General features: G+C 35.8%; 3 protein-coding genes across 3 annotated transcripts; 2 read left to right on the forward strand and 1 right to left on the reverse strand.

The window, feature by feature from the left end:
* The first annotated feature begins 60 nt into the window (after positions 1–60).
* On the forward strand, positions 61–5,781 carry LOC128208530 (multiple inositol polyphosphate phosphatase 1-like). Its single transcript, XM_052912092.1, has 4 exons — positions 61–898; positions 1,798–1,919; positions 2,281–2,381; positions 3,234–5,781. The coding sequence occupies exons 1-4, from the start codon at positions 61–63 to the stop codon at positions 3,613–3,615; spliced, it is 1,443 nt and encodes a 480-aa protein (XP_052768052.1). The 3' UTR covers positions 3,616–5,781.
* Positions 5,782–5,791: 10 nt separating this feature from the next.
* Positions 5,792–16,440, reverse strand: LOC128208574 (tyrosine--tRNA ligase, mitochondrial-like). Its single transcript, XM_052912133.1, has 13 exons — positions 16,376–16,440; positions 15,930–16,095; positions 15,034–15,181; positions 14,700–14,875; positions 13,975–14,076; positions 12,374–12,488; positions 8,963–9,041; positions 8,590–8,699; positions 8,211–8,309; positions 7,311–7,377; positions 6,844–7,032; positions 6,254–6,379; positions 5,792–5,885 (listed from the first exon to the last, which is right to left on the reverse strand). The coding sequence occupies exons 2-13, from the start codon at positions 16,091–16,093 to the stop codon at positions 5,842–5,844; spliced, it is 1,419 nt and encodes a 472-aa protein (XP_052768093.1). The 5' UTR covers positions 16,094–16,095; positions 16,376–16,440; the 3' UTR covers positions 5,792–5,841.
* LOC128208585 (40-kDa huntingtin-associated protein-like) lies at positions 16,432–25,078 on the forward strand. The gene is made up of 12 exons (XM_052912144.1): positions 16,432–16,521; positions 19,129–19,175; positions 20,131–20,203; positions 20,474–20,633; positions 21,063–21,131; positions 21,520–21,582; positions 21,920–21,977; positions 22,222–22,284; positions 22,616–22,707; positions 23,236–23,317; positions 23,774–23,820; positions 24,599–25,078. Exons 1-12 carry the CDS (start codon positions 16,463–16,465, stop codon positions 24,737–24,739), a joined length of 954 nt encoding a protein of 317 aa, XP_052768104.1. The 5' UTR covers positions 16,432–16,462; the 3' UTR covers positions 24,740–25,078.
* The last annotated feature ends 389 nt before the right edge of the window (positions 25,079–25,467 follow it).

The raw sequence follows: 25,467 nt of genomic DNA on the forward strand, positions 1-25,467 counted from the left end.
TCACCAATAAACACTTATTGTGGCAATCACGAACACACATAATGTATTTTGTTGTGCAAGATGATTAATCATTGGTACAAAGCATTATTATTATTTATTGTTTTTCTTTGTCACCGTTATTCTTGTACAGTAGGGAGCAGGTTTATTAATCTAAACAAGATGGCTGCGTCCATGAAAATAAATATAAGATTACAACTTATTTTAATAATATTCCTAAAAATCCATTATAATTTGGCATCCATTCGTAAAGATTTGTTTTCAACAAAGACAGCATATGCATGGACGAGAGATGAAGATGAAATTGTTCCAGAAAACCGGTTTATGACGACAGACTTCGAAGGAAAACAATGCACGGCTGTCAACTTTCAAGTTCTTCTTAGGCACGGGGCTCGTTTCCCTGGTTACAAGGACATAAGACGGATGAATCAATTGCACGAGCTTCTCAAATTTGCTGTCAGGTCAGAGGATTTCCAATTCTTACAGACATGGGAGAGTGAATTCCCAGAGGTTCATGAAAAACAGCTGGTTGATGAAGGGGAGGATGAGCAGTTTGGTCTCGGTGAAAGATTTGGCACGAGCTTCAAACAGCTCCTTACTGACAATATGCAAAATGTTCAGTTCTACTCATCAAGTAAACAGAGGTGTTTGGACAGTGCTATGGCATTTTATGAAGGGATAACTGGTGCTATTTTAGATGAATCATTCGATGATTTGAAACCGGTGGTAAATAATGACATTCTTAGATTTCATGCTGATTGTGCCAATTATTACCACAGTGTTGAAAACAATAAAACTCATCTGCTATTTTATAAAAAGTTTAAATATGGACCAGAACTTAAAATGGTTGCGACCAATGTGGCAAAACGTTTGGGCTTAAAACATGCAGAATTAAATGCAGGTGTGTATAAATGAAGTTTGTTTGATGCATGCAAGTTGTATTAGCAGTATTTCATTTCAGTTTAACAGCTGAACTTTAGACTTGTATTTGTATATTAGGGCTTCTAAAAAACAATAATTTGCCGGTATGGACTGATTTTGACTAAACGTGTGGTAGAACACAGGAGGCACATTTAGCTGACTGTATAATGAAAATACAAACACCTGCAAAAGTTTAACTTATCAACACATGTATAGAAATTAGTCGGCTGCAGATCGAACTCTTTGTGACATCAGAGAACTAATAGTGTAGAGATTAAAGGCGCATGGCAATTTATTGTATTTAAATCAGTCAGTTGAATATCGTACGATCCCATTTTACTGTAGGCTGGTTAACCAACTGCCATGTATACCATGTTGGCATCTAGGCTGGTTAGAAAATACCATTCGATCTGAAAAATAATGATTGTCTGAGAATTCACTTCTAATATGAATGAATGAACCTGTACAAAAAATATTTTTTTTGAAAATAATTATGTGTGTCCAAATTTTTAGGTGTTATTTTGCTTGTTTTTGATTGAGGTTTCGAACTTTTAGAATATTTTTATCAACCATTCTTGTTAAGATTTTTAAAAATTAGATACATGTAATCTTAAATTATACACAGCTGTTACATCAATGGATTCAGCTCATTCTGAACATTGGGTAACCATTGCTTACATAATTAGATCAATACTTATGAATTAAACTCTAGTGAATTTCATATATGAGGTATATATGCTAATTCATAAGATATCATGAAACTTGCCCTAAGATTTGACCTTTAGCTACAATAAAAGTGAATGTGTGATCTTTTCACTTTGATAACATATTAATAAAATGTCACTCTGTACATCATACCAAGAAATTTGTTTATTTCAGGTGATTTAAAGTTAATCTATTTCTGGTGCACATTTGAAATGATAATCATTGGAAAAGACGACTGGTGCCATCTCATGACGGATGAAGAGAAGGAAGTCATGGAGTACCACAATGACCTAAAAGTGAGAAATTAAAGACAACTGTTTAGATAAAACTGTTTAAATTATATATACATGTATAGACATAGAACATATGAAGAAGCTTCAAATGGAGAGTCCCTGTAATAATTTTGTACACAGTTATATAAGAAACATGTTAGTCATTGGAAGAACAATGTATTACTGGCATTTAGTTTTTATCCAAAGTATATGTTTTTAATGACAATTGAGAGGCTTTAAACATTGAGAAATCTTTAAACATTGTGAATTTTTCATAATACAAGTATAATTATCTTAAAACTTTATTACATCTTCTCGTTTATTGATTTGTTTTTAGGTAAAATATCTGGTGATTGTAATGATATAAAATTCAACCTCTTTTCAGCAATATTGGAAAAAAGCCTATGGTCATCACATGATTGGAAAAATGGCATGTCCTCTGGTCAGCCATATGTTTAAACTTCTGGAGGAGGCTACAAAAACAAGGTTGAAAGATGTTTAATCTGCATAGTTTAGTTTAAATATGAGCCTTTAGTATTCCAATATTACCAACGGTTTTATAGAATTAATAAGCTTTTCACTGGGAAACACTATATGGCAAGTCACAACTATTTCTGTCAAGTGAGTTTTTTCAGCAAATATTCATTATGCTTTGTATATAACTAGCTGGAAATGAAGCCTTGTATCTTATTTATTCATTTTGTATGGTATCTGTTGGCCTTTACCTGCAAGTTTTGTTTGATTAAAATTCTTACATAGACACAGCACAGCGTAGCAAATGCCAATGCTCGTCTGTCGATTTCTTTTTCAGTCAAACAATGAGTATAACTCAACATGTATTAAAGGTAGACTTGCTATACATGGGAACATTGTCTCTAGCAACATTTTTACCATGTTTCATTCCTATATCTTGAATAAGTTTTGAGTTATGGCCAAAAATGAAGTATTTGCATCAGAACGCTGTCATTGGCGTGAAGGTAATGACAATATCTCAACTTTTTTTCTTTCAAAAAAAATAAGAGAAGATAAGACAAACATAAGAGTGCCAATACTTGTTGTGTTGTTTTTTCTCAGGCAAACACAATTTCAGAGCTAGAGTTATCAGCCTTTTTGTATATGTGTATATTGTCTCTGGCAACATATTTACCAATTTCATTTGAATTATTTGTAGGTTTTGATTTATGGCCAAGGTTAAAGCTTTGGAATGCTCATGATGCCGACACCAACAAGGTACCAAGGCTTTCGAAATACCTAAACTTTCTTCTACAACAAAACAACAGATGAGAAAATACGGTATAATAATAGATAATTTGTATTTTGGCTTTTTTTCTGTTACAGAACCAGTGTTGGGTCATTCTACTTCGGTCATGCGGAGACAGTGGCGCCCATCTATGCAGCTCTTGGATTGTTCAACGATAGTCAACCGCTAACAGACTCAAACTTCTCAGCAATGAAACATAGGGCATTTAAATCAAGCAAAATACTCCAGTTCTCAGCAAATTTAGCAATAGTTTTATACGAATGTAAGGATTATACTGAAAGTGGATCATTTATAGATGACTTTGTAATAAGAATGTTTGTGAATGAACAGCCAGTGAATGTCCCAGCTTGTGACAGACTGGTGTGTCCGTTTGTGAAGGTGAAAGACTCATACCTGCACCATATTGATGACTGTCTCTCTAGCAACATCTGCAAGCTGCCAGTACATGATGAACTATAAGTCTAACCACACTCGTCATTTATCTAGATATATAGAAGTTTGTATTTAGGCAGAGAGTCTCAAAATTCAAAATACATAAGAATCTCAAAACATATTCAAAATGGAAACAAAGAGCTCGCAAGTAACTGCCATAATGTAAAAACAGTATTGTTTGACAGAGATAGGCAACAGTATTGTCAACGATTATATAGCCTATACATGTAAATGAAGGTCTAAGTTTCATTTACACAAATGGTACTGGATTCATTTCTTGGCTTGATGTTCAACTAGACCTGTTATAACATCATTAATGGATTCTACATTGAAAACGTTATGGTTTTTTATATAGGTAAACTACAACATACAACTTTATTAAAAGCTAAAATTAATTGGTTTACCTAGTAAACTTAACAAAACATATTTTATAACTTGAATCTCCGCATAACTTCTAAAGCAACAGTCATCAATTTAGCTTCAAACATGAAATGGGAGGACTAGTGATAAAATTTAGTGTTACATTCTTGTAGATAACAATGTTGCATTAAAATTAACCTCATAGTTTTGACAACAAATCACTGTTAAAGCTTGTGTTTTGTGGCCAAAATGTATATGCAATATACTGATACAATGATTTGGAACATGGTATACATGTATATGAAACATTTACACTCAGTATTAGTCACAGTTACTGCATGCACAATCCAAGTTAATGAAATTATTTGTGAGTTCTTCTGTACAATGTATTATTTCGATCACGAAGGTTGTGACAGATGGAATTGTTTTGTACCATTTTGTTAAGGACAACATTCAGTAACTTGCTACTGGTATAAGAGAATAGCGTTGTAATTTATCAGCATGCTGGTTATTGAACAGTTAAGCTCTGCCTACTTATTACCGTTCAGATATGGGAGTTACTGTACAGACAAAACACTGTCATCAAATATGGTACAGACTTGTGACACACCTATAGAAGTTATAGCATGGTTCGCACAGACTTAAAAAGTACTTAAATTTGCAAAAAACTCCTTAAGACTACTTTTATTTTCTTGACAAGTGCTTGTATTTTTGGAAAAGGTCCTTAAATATACTTGTTCTACTCCAAATGGAGCACTGTTAATTAAAAAGGTTCATTTTTACACAAAAAGTTTGATACTAGTGGATGTCTTGCTATTAACTCTGCTGCTCCAATCTCTTGGAGTGTGTCTGAAGGTACAGGGATGGCTATGGGGTTTAGACAACAGTGCTACAAATTACCAGTACAAGAGCAATGGTTCAGTCTTTTTCTGTTTCTCGTTTCATTATTGCTTTGAATGTCTCTTTTTTTTAACAAAGAGTTGTTTTTCATGTCTTATAAAATAGGTATGTGTTATTTGTAAATATTTGTTATTGAAGATAGTCCTTGAAAATCTACTAAAGATCCTTGAAATCTCCTTGATTTTTTTGCCGGTCATGATGTATGAACCCTGTATAGAAATATGGGTCAATAAGACTATATATGTATAGTTTACAACATACATTTTGATTTGGAGATAATTTTCTTATGCAAAAGTACTTGAATCAGGAATGCCTGACTGGCATGCAGTTCCTATACTCCATAGAAATGATTCCCGTAATACCCTGCTCAGGTAGCTTAAAGAGTGAGGTAAAAATAAATTCAAGTCACAAGACTGTCCCATTTAAGTGCTAATTGTAAACATGCCAACCCTTTAAATTACTAAGACTTAAACATAATGTCATATACTAACATTTGCTTGGTATGCAATGTATTTTTATGCAAAATGTGTCATTAAAGTTTTGTCAATGTAAGGTTTCTGTGTTCAGTCGTTTCAATTTCTTTTTCTTCTTTTTCCCAATTCTGTAGAATAGTATTGCATGCAATCAAGATATTTAAGTTATGTGTTTCAACTTATTTTATTACAAATTACTAAACAAAACACACGTTTTGTATTATTGGATCAAAAAATATAATTATTATTTCCACCAAACTTTGTTACCCATTTGCATTTTCATGTATGAGTAATGTTATTATTTGTAAAAAACTATGTTACCCCATTTTCTTTTACATGTACGAGTTATGTTAATGATAATTTTTCAGGCTTTTTTTTCCTGTTTAACTATGTTAGCGTTTCATTTTTCTGCTTTTATGGTTTTGAAATAATTTTACGGAATTTGTTAAAAATAAAAAATAAAAACCACAAAGAATGACTGTAATTTATTGTAGTGAAAATGAACACATTAAGCGACCCTTCAGCTTGGCGTTATCCACCGCACCACATGGTAAGATTTTTTCCCTGCAAAATACAACATATCCACATTATAGAATTAATTCAAGTTCAAGATTTTAATTAAGCAAAAATGGATTATTTCAAAGATTAGAAGAAACAAAAAATTACTGTTCATATGTCAGTACTTTATTTTCAAGCACTGTCCCATATTTCTAAATTTTAATTTAAAACCTCAAAAAAGTAAAAGCAAGACTACAATTATTATGCTTATGAATTTAAAAGTGCTCTCCTACCCCAAAAATAGCTTCACTAGGCTTACCTTTTAGATTATCAGAACTTGTTCATATTAGAAATTGTGCAAACTTCGATCACTGTAACTACATTCTAGTATTTCCTTAATACTTGTAATAAAACAGAACACAGGTCTTGTTTACCTATCCTAAGCAGTGTGATGTTGTTAGGCAGTATATGTTCCCCGAGGGTGAGGGCTATGCTGGGGTCAGTCACTCGCACCTTGTTTATGTAAACCCCACCCTCTCGTGTCACACGGTCCGCATCCACTGGAATAGTTGACATTGATGAATTTATGAAAGGAATAAGAAACTTTAATACAAAATGTTGTCATATTGGACAAGAGAGTAGTACGGTACCTATATTCACACTAGTCTTAAATATCATGCTGACAAATATTATATTTTGAACAATTTTGTGAAGGTAAGATACAAAATGTTGTATTTACAACACATATTTTTTTCAAGGTAAATCTTTTTAACAAATGCTCGCCCCTGAGCCGGCCAGGATTCTGCTTATCTATAACCCAGATTTTTTTGTGAAATTTCTGCTAAACATTTTATTTTCATCCTTTTAAGAGGATTTCACTTCAGGTGGTCCATAAATATGAAATACAGAGTTGCTAAAAGTTGACAATCAAAAGCCTTGACTGGATTATTTAGGATTAATGAATCAGCATTTAGCTCTCAACAATGTGCTTAGACTCATTCACAAGTCACAGATTATGACTCACCTTCCCTGTCAAAGCTACGTATCTTCATGAGGAGGTCGAGGAGTGTGGTGCCATGTTCTAGTATAAGACTTGTGGTCGGGGCAGAGTGGAACAGCCGTGACATGTCCTCACCACTTAGGTGTAGAAGGGCCTCAGGGGCAGGGCTGAAAAATGCATCTGTCCATCGCTGGGCCTCAATCAGACCCTCCTCTGCAAGCAGATATAATATTAGTTAAGAGCATGTAGGTCCTCTCTTATAGCAAAATTTATGGGAATTTATGCTACAGCTATTCAACATTAATGAATGACTTTTTGTTCAGCATTGCTTTGGTTTTTTATACTTTACATACATTTTAATTCAACAAATTAAGATCGTAACGCAATACCTGCTTGTGGCAATGCGTATTATGAGAACTATATCAAATGATGATTACAAAATCAAGATATTCATCCTTAATACATTAATTTTAATGATGCACTTTACTTGCCTCCATGGACCAGCAACAACACTTTCTCAGCAAGTAACTTCTGTGGTTTTCTCTTCTCTGGTGAAAGCTGTAAAAAGAGTAGCAGCTAGTAAAACAATTTTAATCTTATTTAAGTTTCTAATATGCCATTCAAAAATATCACTTAACACCATTTTGAATTTTCGCTGTCTGTTCATTTAAACAAACAGGCAGATCATAGTACACCAGTCCACAGAGTCACAAGTGTGAATTAAGTCCATTTGGTCAAATTTGACAATTCCAGGCCACTACTTAAGAGTGATAGGAGGGATGTTGCTGGTTATCAATAATGTATGATAGAATGCCCCTCAACTGTATAACCAAGTTTAGTAAAAATTGAATTTGAAGGGCACAAATTAGAGAGCACACAAAGTCTATTTGTTTATTTATGACCTTAACAAACATATTATGAAATTATTGCCATGTACATGTGTTATTCTACTCTGTGCATTTTTAAAAAAAATAAATAATATTATAACAATAATGTCTGTGATTCGCCTTCTATGACCCTTTGTTGAGTGCTGCCCCCTGGACATCCTCAACGTAAGGGTGGCAACAACATTATATTATCCAGAACGAACCCTGCATAACTCTACAATTATCATAAACAGTGTTATGGGGCTTGCTATATATGTGTGTTTTGTCTCTGAAAACATGTAAACCAAGTTTCATTTAAATATATTGGAAGGTTTAATGTGTTATGGCCATGGGAAAACAATTTTGCACAACAACACCAATAATGAATATAATGGCACCAAGACAACAATAACAAACCCTTTCTTAAAAAAAAGCCCAGTCTAACTAACATGGTATACCACATTTAGAAATATGTGACACTGTTTTCTTTGAATTTGCCATCAATTCTTTGACAAATGAGATCACCTTATGTTCGCGGAGCAGACGGCTGATATCCTCTTCAGGCAAGAATGTGAACCAGTGAAGGAATCGCTCCAGATCGGCCTCAGATACGTTGAAGAAATACTGCAAGGTAATGCTAGCTTACAGTTTTAGTTTACCTAACAGTACTGAAGTAGTTTCGGATATTTTATCTTCAATATTGTGCATATTAAAGTGATTAACATTATTTGTGGGAGAGTTTACTTCTAACAAAACATATAACAGCGCAAACCACGCTAGGTTGATAAGTGACAAAATTAGTGTAGTTAGTTTGCATTTTTTTATGTTGTTATAATTTGTTTCAAAATCATCGTAGAACAAAAACTTTCAAACGGACAGGGTACTGTTATACTACAGGTGTTACCTGGTACAGTTCATAGGGTGTTGTTTTCTTAGGGTCTAACCAGACAGCATTGCCCTCTGACTTTCCCACCTTGTGACCTTGAGATGTTGTAACTAATGGTATAGTCAGACCTGCAGTAGTATATCATAGTTTTTATAACAGGAAATTGCTTTTGTGAAATACATATCACAATTTCATAGAACACAAACAAAAGCATAGGAAGTATCCAATTTAACAGAACTTTCAAGCCATTTCATTGAAAACACATGCTTTTTGTGAAAGTATGAAATTTTACACCATAACAAACATCATACACAAGTATGCATGCACTAAAAGATTCAGAAACATTTATATTCAATATATGATGGGCACAATGACAAAATATTTTTCTCACCGAAACATTTCTCCCCGAGGGCCTTGTCAATGAGCTCTATGCCAGCTGTAATGTTCCCCTGCTGGTCATTCCCTCCTAGCTGTAATGTTAATACACACAGTGTGGTTATATAATGTTAAACCATTTCCCATTCCCGCTCCCTCACAGTAAATCTTCTTGAGGTCCATTATTGGTCATTCCCTCCTAGCTGTAATGAGAAGCATGAACATGTACATGTTTAGATGTAATATGCCCTGTGTTTTGTTGATATTTTAATTTATGCTTATATCTTTTAAGCAATTAAGAAGCAGAATGAAAAAAAACATGCTCTTGCTTTTCATTACCACTTTGACCTTAAACAAACATGCCCTTAGTATGTAACAAAAAAACAAACATTTACACAGTATAAGAGCACAGAAATTTGAAAAAACATGTATATATTATCCCCTAGTTACAGCATTTTCTAGAATTAAATTATTGCCTTCTACCATTTTGGTTTTGTTACTTTATGCACATGTGTGAACCAGTATGAAGAGGTGTGTACCTATATGTACAGGTGTGTACCTGTATGTATAGGTGTGTACCTGTATTTAGAGGTATGTACCTGTATGTGGAGGTGTGTACCTGTAATGAGAGGTGTGTACCTGTATGTAGATGTGTGTACCTGTATGTACAGGTGTGTAACTGTATGTAGAGGTGTGTAACTGTATGTAGATGTGTTTACCTGTATGTACAGGTGTATAACTGTATGTACAGGTGTGTAACTGTATGTAGAGGTGTGTAACTGTATGTAGATGTGTTTACCTGTATGTACAGGTGTATAACTGTATGTACAGGTGTGTAACTGTATGTAGAGGTGTGTAACTGTATGTAGAGGTGTGTACCTGTATGTGGAGGTGTGTACCTGTAATGAGAGGTATGTACCTGTATGTACAGGTGTGTACCTGTATGTACAGGTGTGTACCTGTATGTACAGGTGTGTACCTGTATGTAGAGGTGTGTACCTGTGTGTAGAGGTGTGTATCTGTGTGTAGAGGTGTGTACCTGTAATGAGAGGTGTGTACCTGTATGTAGAGGTGTGTACCTGTATGTAGAGGTGTGTAACTGTTTGTAGAGGTGTGTACCTGTATGTTTAGGTGTGTACCTGTATGTGGAGGTGTGTACCTGTTTGTGGAGGTGTGTACCTGTATGAACAGGTGTGTACCTGTATGTAGAGGTGTGTACCTTTATGTAGAGGTGTGTTATCTGTATGTAGAGGTGTGTACCTGTATGAAGAGGTGTATATCTGTACGTAGAGGTGTGTACCTGTATGTAGAGGTGAGTACCTGTATGTAGAGGTGTGTACCTGTATGTAGAGGTGTGTAACTGTTTGTAGAGGTGTGTACCTGTATGTTTAGGTGTGTACCTGTACGTGGAGGTGCGTACCTGTTTGTAGAGGTGTGTACCTGTATGAACAGGTGTGTACCTGTACGTGGAGGTGCGTACCTGTTTGTGGAGGTGTGTACCTGTATGAACAGGTGTGTACCTGTATGTAGAGGTGTGTACCTTTATGTAGAGGTGTGTTATCTGCATGTAGAGGTGTGTACCTGTATGAAGAGGTGAGTACCTGTATGTAGAGGTGTGCTGTATGTAGAGGTATGTACGTGTTTGTGGAGATGTGTACCTGTATGTAGAGGGGTGTACCTGTATGTGGAGGTGTGTACCTGTATGTGGAGATGTGTACCTGTATGTAGAGGTGTGTACCTGTATGTGGAGGTGTGTACCTGTATGTAGAGGTGTGTTCCTGTATGTGGAGGTTTGTACCTGTATATAGAGATGAGTATCTGTATGTAGAGGTGTGTACCTGTATGTATGTAGAGGTGTGTACCTGTATGTAGAGGTGTGTACCTGTATGTATGTAGAAGTTTGTACCTGTATGTAGAGGTGTGTACCTGTATGTAGAGGCATGTAGAGGTGTGTACCTGTATGTAGAGGTGTGTACCTGTATGTATGTAGAGGTGTGTACCTGTATGTAGAAGTGTGTACCTGTATGTATATGTAGAGGTGTGTTGCCTGTATGTAGATGTTTGTACCTGTATATAGAGATGAGTATCTGTATGTAGAGGTGTGTACCTGTATGTATGTAGAGGTGTGTACCTGTATGTAGAGGTGTGTACCTGTATGTATGTAGAAGTGTGTATCTGTCTGTAGAAGTGTGTACCTGTATGTAGAAGTGTGTACCTGTATGTAGAGGTGTGTACCTGTATGTAGAGGTGTGTACCTGTATGTATGTAGAAGTGTGTATCTGTATGTATGTAGAGGTGTGTACCTGTATGTATGTAAAAGTGTGTATCTGTATGTGTGTAGAAGTGTGTACCTGTATGTATGTAGAAGTGTGTACCTGTATGTATGTAGAGGTGTGTACCTGTATGTAGAGGTGTGTACCTGTATGTATGAAGAAGTGTGTATCTGTCTGTAGAAGTGTGTACCTGTATGTATATGTAGAGGTGTGTACCTGTATGTAGAAGTGTGTACCTGTATGTATGTAGAGGTGTGTACCTGTATGTATGTAGAAGTGTGTATCTGTCTGTAGAAGTGTGTACCTGTATGTATATGTAGAGGTGTGTACCTGTATGTATGTAGAGGCGTGTACCTGTATGTATGTAGAGATGTGTACCTGTATGTATGTAGAGGTGTGTATCTGTATGTATATGTAAAGGTGTGAACCTGTATGTATGTAGAGGTGTGTACCTGATGTAAAGGTGTGAACCTGTATGTATGTAGAGGTGTGTACCTGTATGTATGTAGAGGTGTGTACCTGTATGTATGTAGAGGTGTGTACCTGTATGTAGAGGTGTGTACCTGTATGTGTGTAGAGGTGTGTACCTGTATGTAGAAGTGTGTACCTGTATGTATATGTAGAGGTGTGTACCTGTATGTATGTAGAGGTGTGTACCTGTATGTAGAAGTGTGTACCTGTATGTATATGTAGGGGTGTGTTACCTGTATGTAAATGTTTGTACCTGTATATAGAGATGAGTATCTGTATGTAGGTGTGTACCTGTATGTATGTAGAGATGTGTACCTGTATGTAGAGGTGTGTACCTGTATGTGTGTAGAGGTGTGTACCTGTATGTAGAAGTGTGTACCTGTATGTATATGTAGAGCTGTGTTACCTGTATGTAGATGTTTGTACCTGTATATAGAGATGAGTATCTGTATGTAGAGGTGTGTACCTGTATGTATGTAGAAATATGTACCTGTATGTAGAGGTGTGTACCTGTATGTATGTAAAAGTGTGTATCTGTCTGTAGAAGTGTGTACCTGTATGTATATTAGAGGTGTGTACCTTATGTAGAGGTGTGTACCTGTATGTAGAGGTGTGTTACCTGTATGTAGATGTTTGTACCTGTATGTATGTAGAAGTGTGTACCTGTATGTAGAGGTGTGTACCTGTATGTAGCAGTTGTGTTTCTTGGCCAGTTGTAGCCAGTCATAGGCCTGGAAGATCTGGTATGTGAACTCTGTGAATGACAGTCCTTCCTTTGTCCCAAGGCGGGACTCAACACTGAAACGTTATGAAGAAAACTTCTATTTAGAAGATAAATGACTTTTCCTGTTTAGCATGTAGCAAATATGTTAAATCATTTGAACAAGAAATAAATGATACCGTAATTAAATCAAATGTTGCTATTGTGTACCCTGTATGAACATAATGCTTATTAAGTAGGGATGCAAACAAATATTCGAATATTCGATCAAACGTTTGATATTCGAATGTCAAAATCGGTATTCGAATATTCGAAAAAAAATGTTGAATATACAGAATAAAAAAAACAACTTTTGCCTACAACTCTGTTGTTATGTTTAAAGTTTGTTTATCTTGTTTTTACAATGATAGGCCCATAATTCCAGAGGTGTGAATGAGATGACATTACACTATACACATGTCATCTACATTTAGGGACATAGCGCCGGGTATAATAAAAAGTCCCCATTATTTTACAGCTGGTAATCAGACAAGTGACACCAAAAAATTAAATTATTTTTGGTAAATTTAAATGCCTTTGCCAATTAAGGTTTAAGGATCAGCCTTCACACTTATGTGTTGTCTTGGTTGCAAATTAAGCTGTGCAACATTGCTCAAATCGCCACGATACTATTGTATGACATGTGCTTCAATTATGTAGTTGCATGTATGTGCTTTTAACTGTTTTCCATGTTTCGATGCACTGGTCATGCTTTGAAATGTAACTGTATAGTGTAGCATTTTAGGATATATTTCCTCTATTGATGTACAATAGACGAATCAAATTCACAAATGTTTTCATTTTATTATTTTACTAGTTCCCGAGTTGGTTTGGTGTTTCCATTTATATGTATATTTAGTAGAGGTCAATCCCAGAACGAGGCTGCAAGTCTTACTGAAAGACCCTCCATTGGCGCATAACGCCCTTTATTAGGAATCCATCTAACTTCACATTGTTTTCAACAATGAAGGCAGCAGAATTGAAATCATAAATTATTTGATTTTGTTTTTTGTTTGTTCATAATGTATTGCCTTTTTTTCTTTGTAAAAAACGGAATTTCAGAGGCTCACTTGGGGGAAATCAGGGTCTGCCGCGCGTACTGGCTACGACAAAGTAGGGTTAAAATACTTTAGCTATTACTTAATAATAATGATAGTTTCTACAACTTCTAAAATATGTATTTTGGAAATTGAATATTCGATCGAAAGAATTACCGAATATTCGAACATCAGTTTTGCCATTCGTTTGCATACCTATTATTAAGCCATAGCATTTAGATACATTCTACGAGGTGTTATACATGAAATAGAGATGCACCCCTAAATTTATCATGTTCTCCATTTATCAATTTTACCAACAGTACTAGATACAACCTAGACCACGTTCAGAAGGACGCACTAAAGCACCCATGCACATACACATTACTGCAATTGTGACAGCTATGTAAACGTCACACCAAGCCGGCTTGACAAAAATGGAATATTCTGCCTGAAAAACTTGAATGCGAACTGTATTCTTTGCTACCTTTCCTTTCTCAACATTGTTGACATTCGGAAGTGTCTTCCAACGTTGGTGAGAAACGTCAAAATGTTTTCTTCTCTGTACCAGGATAGGTTATTCATAAGTCTGAAAACAAAGTAAAATGTCCTTGAAAAGCACCAAATTTTTAATACACTTAAGCTAGGAAGAAACAAATGAATGAATTTAAAGCATTATTATGTTAGGATTAAATGTGCTTTTATTTTTAAGTACAAACAACATTTTAGTGGAGAAATGCAAGGTGGGTCAACATGATTATAATTATCTTACGCTGTTTTAATTTACATAAAACTGACTTTTGATATAAGTAAACACTTGATATCTCCTCAGAATGATTAACATATCCATTAAATTTGGACACCCTGTGCCCAACTATTTATCAATTATTATTCAGACAAAACTTTAACAAACCCAAAAGAATTCATGTGACCTCGACCTTTTATTCATGTGACCTCGACCTTTTATTCCAAATTATCCCCTCATAATGAACTATATAGATGTATGTAACTTTGAAATTTATGATACCTAGTCCCAGACCAATCTTTGAGTAATTGTTAATTAACAGTTAATGATGTCACCTTTATCCACAAAACGAACAGAATGACAAACATGTAGAGACTGTAATGGCAAAAGGCTTCCTCCTTGAATGGGTGAGACCTTCACACAATGAAGGCAGATTTTAAAACAATGTCAGTGTAATTTTTTCATACTTGACGTCAGGGAGGTGTCTGTTATCCCGCCAGATGTAGAGTGCATGGTTGGTGAAGACACGCTCCAGATTCTCCATGAGACCCTGTACGTTCCCTTCCAACACTTCCTTCCCCAACATGGCACGCTCCTTCTTAGTGCCACTAGGATCTCCCACTTGACCTGTGGCCCCTCCTACCTATATTATAAGTATGGAAAGTAATTCACAACAGTACAGGAAATCGCTTCATTGCATCATCACTGAAGACAGAAAATTACAAAAATGAAAGAAAAATACTCTTTGATCATTAACATTTATTTCCATTATATTTAAAACAATCAGTTTATCAATTTTACCAGAGCTATGGGCTGGTGGCCAGCTCTCTGACAATGGATTAAGGCGATGATGGCAAGCAGGTTTCCAACATGCAAGCTGTCAGCAGTTGGGTCAAACCCACAGTACACTGTCTGAGGGGAGGATAGCTTCTTCACCAAATCCGGGCCACTGGAATGTACATGAACAGGTTTAAAGAATTTTTAACTTGAATTTCTTTTTTAGTTTCATTTTATCTTCAGTGTTACTCATATTAATAGAAATGGTGTTTTATTAGAGATCAATACCTATTTTTCTCAGCCAGAGTACCAACAGTGTTACAGATTTTTAGTCATTAATACAATCCAATGTCCAGCCCCAGATATCAACAGCAATTCAATGTCTAATCATATTATACCATTATGTTGGGTAGTTAACGCTTGAGCTCATGTGATTTTATTTGGCGATAATTCCAATGGCAATTCATTACCTCTAATGCTTTAATAACTTTACTTTCATAAACAACTGGGATATTGTTAAGAATGAGAACACTTATTAAAATGGCCTGTAAGAAATGCGGTCGAACTTGTATATATATATATATCCAGTAGTCGATAAAGTTGGCCACATACATTTACATGCAGTAATGGGCAGTGTCAGCCAAACTTGTTTAGATGCGCTAAGGGGTTAACAACAATATAGGATGACAATCTTGTTGTAATCTAATTTATTAAATATACAGTTATTTTGGTGCTTATCCAGAGTCCTATACACATTGTATTTCCTGAGGACCCATTATGCTAAAACATGTATATCTGCAGGATGCATTTTTAATGTTATCTGTGCACAAAACTACAAATGTAAGCCCGGCACTCACAATTGTTTGGAAATATGAGAGTCTAAACACTCAATTAAAGCAGATTTCAAAATGCACAAAAACCTTAGTTCTGGCATCATATGTTGGAACAGTCCTCGTTTCTTTAGCTTGAGAATGTCCCTTACAACAGTTGTGCCATAGTTTCTCCCACACTGCCCACGCCCAAAACACACTCCATCTCTCCTAATATGTCGTATAGCTGTCAGGATCTGATTCTTTGATATCATTCCTATAAATAAGAAACAAAAACGTAATTTTGCAAATTTAATAAAACATGCATATGAATATTTCAACAAGTGTACCCACGAAAAAATGGTTGTGTTCGACCTAAAATAGGTTGAGTGTAACCTTCAATCTAAAATTAAAGTCGCGAAATTATATGATACTTTTGTTTTAACATTTGTTTTCGATTTGGAATTATCAAAAACCATATCACAGTTGTTTTAAATATACTAATTGAACTATCTTTAGATTTCTGAACGATATCAAATCTTTTAAACTATACTGACTGTGTATTTTCCACAAAAATTGTTCTTCTAAGCTGTCAATCCGTCGAACGCTTGAAGGCTAATTTCAAGCTCCTGTTGACTCAGAGAATGGAGAAGGATGCTGATATTTTGGGGAAATATAGATCGATTTCCAACAAATTAAAGAAGTATGTCTTCTTTATTTTAGTTTTTTGGTGTATGATATAATGATTTTCCTGTTTCCCGGGATCAATGATGTTCATTGTTTGTACAATGCTGAATGTTGTCTTTTTCTTTATATATATAATGCACCAGTCAATTGTAACCACGGCTCCCCAGGTCCGGGGAATAGCAGGGACTTTGACTTTCGGTCCAGCCAACCCTGGGTAAAATCCCCGTACTGCGGGGATGAACTAATGGTAAAATGCCCGCCAAATGCCCCCGCACCCAAAGGACCCTAGATAAGGCCCATTCCCTGCTATATTTTGTGCGAAGACAAAACCACCGGATTCACTGAAAGGTAAAAACACAGCCCATTTCCCTGGCTTTTCACAGTATGCCCCCAGACCTTGGGGGGCCGTGGTTACAACTGCCTGGTGCATAATTATCTACTACCAGGTGTATTACATAGGTTATGTATACAAGGATACATACAAGTTTAAGATTTCCAGGATGATAAAATTCCGGATTAATCCGGAATTCCGGATTTAAGGCCTCACGGATCGATTTTGAGATTAATGTAAATCCGTTGAGTTTTTTCTTGGGGGGAGGGGTACAGCGAGCGAATCGAGCTCACTTCGAACAATATGGGTACGAAAGGTGAGTTTTCCGGAAGTGTAAAGACGGAAATTAACGAACCTATTTACGTCTTGGCAATCGAGCTATATGATTGGTTAAGATAGCATCCGGTGATTAAGGAAATTACCGATGGGGCTAGAAGACAGTATCCGGATGGTCGTATCCGGATATGACAGACGACGAAGACGAATAAACGGGTATTGGAAAATTGGGAAAAAAACGACCACCACAAACTTCAAAACATAGATTCGTCTATTTAAAGGGTATATTTGCCATTTATTTTTAAGAGAAATTCCCGAAACGTTTCTTTTTAAGTTTATAGAAAGTGATCAAACTAATAATGAATTTTGCGCATGTAGCATTATTTCGGACATCCCGATTCGGATTGTGTAATAATAATCGATTTTTATTTTACAAATTTTATTTGGCTGATTGAAGTTTACGCTGTAAACCGTTTCTTTATTATTCTCATAATGTTTGAAGCATTGTTCTCAATAAGAATTGGCTGTTGACCCCAATGGGAGGTTCAAATGAAAATTGGTTTGGTTCAAATAAAAAAAAAGAATAAATATTTTGTAGTAGTAATACATAGAGGCGTAGAGGCAGTCATTTTATTTTCTATTTGAGACAGTTCAACAAAACTTCTTGAGGACCCAGTTTGAGTGAGATTTAAATTATATAGTTGTAATTTGTATTTCCAGGTATGTTGATGGTTACAAAAGTCAGGGATGAACAGATACCTCAGCCAGTGCATCCAGTTGTTCCTGTCAATGACTTACAATTCAATCCAGAGGCAATGATACTTGGATTTATGACTGAACATGCTCCCTGGCACCACAGTAGTGTGTCTTACTTAGGACACTTGCCAAAGATACAAAAGCTCTCAGTGAATTAAAACTTCAAAGGTGTTCAGCATCATACAAGATGACTTACGGAGTGGCTAGCCATTTCAATGATGAACATGTGGAGGAGTTAATGGATCTCGGTTTTGTTTCAACTAAGACAAGTCAACAAACACAATGAGAAAACTGTTTCAGCTATTTTCCTGCTATAGAGAAAGAAATAGTGTTGAGACATTTGGCCTCCTTAAAAATCACAAGGGCTGATTTTGAATCAATTTTCATAGAATTTGAAAGGCTGTTTGAGAGACTTGAACTGCCGTGGGACAATCTAGTTTGTGTGCTACTGGACTCGTTTAACACCATGAGGGGAAAGAATCTGGCTTAGGGACCAGAATACGTCAAAGTCCACCATGTCCACAACGGCTACGCTGTCAAAGCATTTAAGTCCCGTTTGGATATTACTTAGAATAATATATATAATAATTAATAACATTATATTCTCATCAAATGTGAATAAATACTCTATATGAAACATAAAAATTGAATAATTAACACTTACAATAAACATTTGCAAGCATGATAATCGATACGTTGTTCATTATTATAAATCAAACATCCCACAGTGTAGACTGTTCAAACACAGCCATTTGATCATAGCCAGTTGAGTTTTATGGGAAGTGGACAACTGAACCAAAATGTCAGGTACATGTCTAATGCCTGTGACTTCAGGTAGAAAAAAGTAAATTTAACTTTATTTAAAGACAAAGAACTTCACTCCTAAGATTCCTGATAATTGTTCTGATGTCTCCTGTTGAACATAATTATATCTACCAAACCGAAAGGTGTACTCCTTGAACACTTCTAAGGCAAAAAAGGGTATTCGATACCCTGAAATACGGAAAGCTTTAAGCGGCCCCCTGAACCCCACGCAGACATTTTCAGGATTGGCAACTTGGCTCTGTTATCATCCCTGGATTTCCTTTCCATTAATCCTATCACTTTAATAAAAAAGATCATTTTTGCTTTTGCTTGAGATAGTCATTCTAAATGCCGTCAATTTTTATAATGATGTTCAGCCTGGAAAAACATCATTAAAAAATGAAGCCTGGATGGCATTTTAGAATGACTTTTGCTTGACATTGCTTATATTTTCAGGAGATTTCTAAAGAGACCAAATGTTGCTGAAGGAAGTGAGCAGTATGGTATGTTTATATATTTGAAATCTAGCATAACATCATTCCAACACATATGAGATAATAACAAGAGGATCCACGGGGGCGCACCTGATGTGTGCCAAAAAAATATGGCCCATTTCCTCGGCTCTCCCCTGTATACCTCGGGACCTGGGGGGGGGGGCATGGTTACAAATGACTGGTGCATTACCCCTAACTCAGTCGGTAGAGCGTTGGAATGTTAATCGGACAACCCGTGTTCGATTCCCGGGCGGGCCAGGTCACTTCTGTTGTGATTGGTTATGAAATCCTTTCTATGACCATTCGCACTGTACCACTGCCCCTGGCATGTATTGAAGTAGTCAGTTCCTTGCAGAAGTGAAGGCACCAAGTACTGGTTCACCGCCCAGGATAGGTGTGCGGTGTTTGAACTGTCACTCTGGGACCCTTCCATGTGCTCATGCCGGGACCCGGAGTATAAACTACTAACACCACCCCAACCCCACCACCCCCCCTCCACCCCAAAAAAACGAACCTGCCAACCCTAAAATGAGAAACATTCCCTCTTATGTCAAATCCTGGATCTGCCCCTCAATATAATGTTGTTGTGATAAAATGTTTGGCATTTATGTTAAAATAAAAAATTCTTCACATAAATTATCATTCAGGCATTTATTGATACAAGGGTTGTCTATGCCATTGCCACGTAATAGTTACTGCTCCCATAACTCAAGTAAAAGTTTTTGAAAATTATACCGTGAACTTTGTGAAGTAAGGTTATGTACTATCTTATCAAGAACAACATTAAATAGTTAGCGTCAAAGTAATCAAATATCATTGTTACTTTGCCAAATGCTAGTGATTGCAAGATTAAGTTCCACCTACTTGTTTACATTACAATATGGGATTTAGTGTATGAACGCATTTCGTATACAAATACAATTATTTATTTTCAGACTTGAATTAAATTTGAGACATATTTCAGGTGCCCTTGGGAAGTGTCTGCAACAACAAGAGTGTCCTCAATATGCTGCATTTTGCTACCTTGCTCAGGCTAGGTCAGTATCCTATTGTTTGTATTGATTAAACCAAACATCCTTTTCCATTCAAAGTTACTTGCAGGTGCATATACTTTTATGTTTCTGTGAATACATTGATAAATTGATATTTTTATTTAAATACACATGTATTCAATTATTTTCCTATACTGTCTGCCACACATCCAACTTACTGTTGAGTTTTGTTTTTGCCATATCATATTTGAGATGAATGTCATATTTTTCATAGGTTTGTCAGGACTTACCCTTTTACCATGTTGTATATATAAGGTGTGAGCACACATTGGTGAATGTCGCGGGGGAGGGTCAGGCCCTACTAGAGGCTGCACGAAACTTTGTGCATGCGGAGCTGGACAATGTGGGGCTGCGCTGTCCCAGTTTTCATGAGCATCTGACAGCCGCCATCAACTGCTATTGCCATGCTGTCCGGGTAAGACACTTGATCAACCATACTGTTTTTTTCTGCTATCAGGATGGTTGTTTATATCTCAGTTAAAAGTGGATGGCCAGCAAACCATTGAAAACCAGTCACTTGTGTCAAAGACATCATTACAAGGACTGTTTGAGTCCATTTTTGGAAAGTGACCAATACCTGTCAAGTTGCGAGTAATTTTGAGTTATTTTAGTATTGGCAGAATGTAGTTAATATGACCACCAGTCATATACCAGGGTCCGGTTTCAATAAACATTATAAGGCTTAAAATTGTAACTTTAAGGTTGAACCTGAGCACTCTTAAGCAGTTTAAAGTTTACGACTTCAATATTTCATTGCCCAGACTCATGGATGTCTGGTCATCCATAACATTTTGTTGTCTTTTGAAGTATTTTAAACAATTCTATTGCATATTTGTATTTACAGGTGCACATAGAGAACAAGAATAGTCCCTTAGCTGCAGCTCTATGTCTGGAGCTGGGAAGTGTGCTCCAGGTGGGAAGGATATTTGAACCATAAACAATATACTCAAGAACTATTGTACATTTCACATTGTAATACAAAGCCTTATTCAATTCAAATATGATTTTATTTGTTTTAAAAGAATCATAAGGGTTTAAGATTATCTTTCTAAGAGTCCTCTAAATAACACAGGTTTTTATATTTAATTAGATCTTTTTAAGTTTTTTACATGTATGTCTAAGTAATTAGTTAAAACATAGTGCAGTACATGTTTTACACATCAGAGGGGTATAGTGTGTGTTACACAGACAATTGTATGGCAATGTTATACAGTGGTCTTTCCTATCAAGTAGAGTGATCTAGTATGTGTTGCACAATTTGTTTATATGACAATCATACAGTGGTCTCACCCTATTTATAGAAGGTGAACAAGCCGGGAGAGGCAATGGTTCATTACCAGCGGGCAGCAGATCTCCAGTCTCAGGTCAGTACACATGGGCTAATTTGTATTTTGCTACTTTTTAAAATATTCAAAATTTACATTTTGTATGCTTAGTATCATGTTTCTTAAAGCAAAAAACACATATGATTTAATATCAAAATGTTCCTAGGTCAAAGATAACATGAGACTGTTAACCATGACCTTTGACCTACTGACCTCAAAAACAATTGGGGTCATCTACTGGTAAAGGATAACCTACCACTTAAGTTTCTGTCAAGCCTCAGCCACCTATATAAATGTTTGTTTGTTTGGATTACTTTGCACTTAAGCAAGATCACCAAAATAGCAACAAAAAAGGTGCACCGGTTCAATGTTTCAGAGCCCCCTAGATTGCCTGGTGTCCCTGGGACATGTGGCCTCCTGCAAGATACAGTCTCGTATGTAAACTCCTTGCAGATTTAGTTTTGGTTTTTGCTCAACTTCTAAAATGAAACAAGTGTTTGGCGTTAAACCCCAAACTTCTAACTGTGTGGACCTTAGAATTTTTTCGACCTACTTGCAAATTAAATGTAATTTAATTTTTCTCATTTCATTTGCTTGTTTATTTTTTCCTGTCATAGTTTTAGAAAAATGGCATGCTGGTATGCCTATATGTATAATGTTTATATAACTATGTTACAGGTGACTATGACGGGGCCCTTGGCGTGTTTACAGAGATGGCTTACCTGGCTCAAGAAAGTGGAGGTAAGTTCCCCACTTTATAATAGAACATTGAGAAATTTAAAGAGTCTTAGATCTGTTGGTGGTTATGAAAGGGAAAAACTCTGTGTGAAAAGGGAATGTTTTCACATGTTGGTTAAACATTCGGGTCAGAAAGGATCTTTGGCATCATTTTGATAATTATAGGTTTCTGTAATTTATAATTCAATTCTACACATATCGGGACCATGTGATCAATGGGCATACAACAAAATATCACAACATCAGGAATTTCTGATAAGTTTCACCTAGAATAATTGATGACCACATTGTTTGTATGCATCTCACTAAATGATTTATGTCTGTGTCCATACAGGCTCGGGGACCACTGGTCAGCCTATCGGAGCATACTGTGACATCATTGTTCAGTGTGAAATCACGCGGGTTCTACTTCTTATGCTTCTTCAGGTATGTACAGCATTCATGTTATATAACACGGTTCAGAGTTGTGACTAAATTAATTACCATAAAGTTGCATGGTGATAATTAAAGATTCCAACTTCAACACAAATTATTTATTTATGAAACAACGTTTCGGCCATTTGGCCTTCATCAGGTTGTATATAAAGTTGCATAGCATTTTACAACTCTTCATGACATGGATGGTTCTGATTTCTGGGGATTTTTCCCCCTGCCGGGGGCTTATCTTAGTTTTTCAAAGTGGAATTTAAGAGTTTACTCAGTTTTAAGGGTGGACTATTGTCTAGTTATGTCTTACTTAGGGTGATTTTAAAATAAGTTGCTCAAATATTCATCAGATTGAGACATTGGGCTAATTGAGCTTTGTTAAAGTTATCAATTCTGTTAGTATCATTGTTGTTAACACAAAGAATTTTGAAAAAAAGTCAGTCTTGTTAACTATTTAAATTTGGTACTTAGTTATCACAATAGCATAACTTGTTATAGAAAGTGATCATTTTGTTTTGTAATTTCCAGCCCAGTCCTCAGAGGATTAGACCTGAGCATGCTCAGACACTGGAGAAATATGCCTGGGAGACTAATGAAGAAAACACACCTAGTATGTATGGGCTTAAATCTAAGTTTAAAGTGGTCAAAAATAATATTTCCTCTAAAGTTTATGTTCCCAGTTGTACAGGGATTAAAGCCAGTATCGCCTGGTTCAATAGATGGATTGAAAATATGTTTTTGTTTGATAATATTCTCAAAATAGCACTTTTATTGTTAATTATGTTAATAAAAACAACTGTTGTCAGGTACGCACAGTTATTAGCACATTCACTTCTCATCAAGGCGACCCGAGATTGATTCCCAGCCTGGGCGCATGTGAGTTTTGTCACCAAGATGAACAAACGGGTTTTCCCTGGGTACTCCAGTTTCCCCCACAACATGAAACCACACTCTTGCATATCATCATGCCAATAAGAGTGACTTAGTATAAGTTTCATGAGTTTCTTCACAATCGTTGTAAAAAAATATAATGTTTAAACTAAAAGTAACTGGTTTATTGTTTCAGGTCAGTTTTTAGATGAGGACCTGTTTCTACTTCTCCAGTCTGTTGTGGTGGGTCATTTGATAATTTTTCTTAGCCTAGCTGCTTTCGAAGCAAAATATCAGTGTATTCTGATAGCCTTAGTTACGTCGATGTGCAAATAACCTTGGTCATAACTAATAAAAGATTAAGCTATTCAAGTAAAACTTGGTACACATGTTGCCAGAGATATTACACACATGCACAGCAAGGTCCATTATAACTGCTAAGTTATGCCCCTTATTCAGCTTAAAAACAACATACAAGTATTTGTGTCCACTTAGTGGCATTCTGGTTTATAACTTTTGTAGTTTGATGTGTCTTACTTTTTCTAGACATTAAAGCATGATACATGCCATTTAGGTGTAAAATTAAGTTTATTGTTATTAAAAATTTATATTAAATTATTATTTTACTATTGTACATATAAATGTGATATCATCAAACATTTGAATTAATGTAGACATCTTGTCCACGTTACCAGTATATTCACTCTATGACTGGCAATTTTTTTGGTTTGGGTGAAATTTGTTGGTTTGATGAGATTCATACCTATAATGCAGTATTCGTTGCTGTCAGGTGAGGAATGCTACGGACTGAGTTATTGTGGTTTACATAATAAAATATTGAAAAAAGTTTATGATTCTAAAGCTAAATCTCTGAAATATTTTGCTTGCGAAGCGCACAAGATTTTGCCAGTAGATTGTCACATGTAACATGATTTAGCTACGAGTTCAATTAAATACAAGGTCATTAAAAGGTGATATGAATGTACCAAACCTTTCTACTGTAAATTAACATCTATTTCAGATGGCGTGTCAATCTCAGGACATAGAGGCTCTCTCCCTGCTGCAGGTCGACCTATGGCCACGCCTCTCGGCCGAACAGAATGACCTGCTGCAACTTGTTGTACATGAAATATCCCATCCAGCTTCAGACTCTGTTATGTGACCTGGTGGCTCTCCTAGCACAGAAATAGTGACATATAACCTGTATGAATATCTTGCGTGTACATGTTTTTATTAAAGAAAAATGGTGTGATTTAAATCGACATATACTTATGATGTGAGATGTGCAATACATTCCTGAGAACTTTTTTGTACATTGTTGAATATTTTGTGTTGTTTATGTAAATGTCTATGTAGCTTATGGATTTTAGGCTGCAAAATAAGACTGTAAACCTGATCTGCAGCATCATAGCGCATTAACAACTGTAATGGAATTTTAGAAATGGTTTCAGTCATTTATATTTCTCTCTGTCTGCTGCAGAAATAAAGAAATAAATGCTCATATTTTTGTGTACTTTTATGCAGTTAAGTGGTGTCATACAGCATTATGTTCCCGTGAAAATTACAATAATTATTATAATGCATGCAGTTAGATGGAATTTTTTCAACACAAGGTTTCAGCCAACATACCATTGCATTTTCTCTTGGGAGTTAACATAAACTGTCCAAGCTTTAATGGCATGGTTGCGAACATTCTTGCAAAGTCACTTCAAATCCCACCAGGGCTTAAAGATAATGAAGTTGGCAGAATTGACCTGAACATATTGACAATGTAGCTAATGACGCTTCTTAAATTCTTGTCCATGCTATTTCCAGCATGTACTAGCTCAAACTGAACAAAACATCATGTAAGCTTCATTTATCTGTTTTTCATTCACAAACATCAATGTT

This window comes from Mya arenaria, chromosome 2, assembly GCF_026914265.1.
Source record: "Mya arenaria isolate MELC-2E11 chromosome 2, ASM2691426v1".
Classification (NCBI taxonomy): Eukaryota; Metazoa; Mollusca; class Bivalvia; order Myida; family Myidae; genus Mya; species Mya arenaria.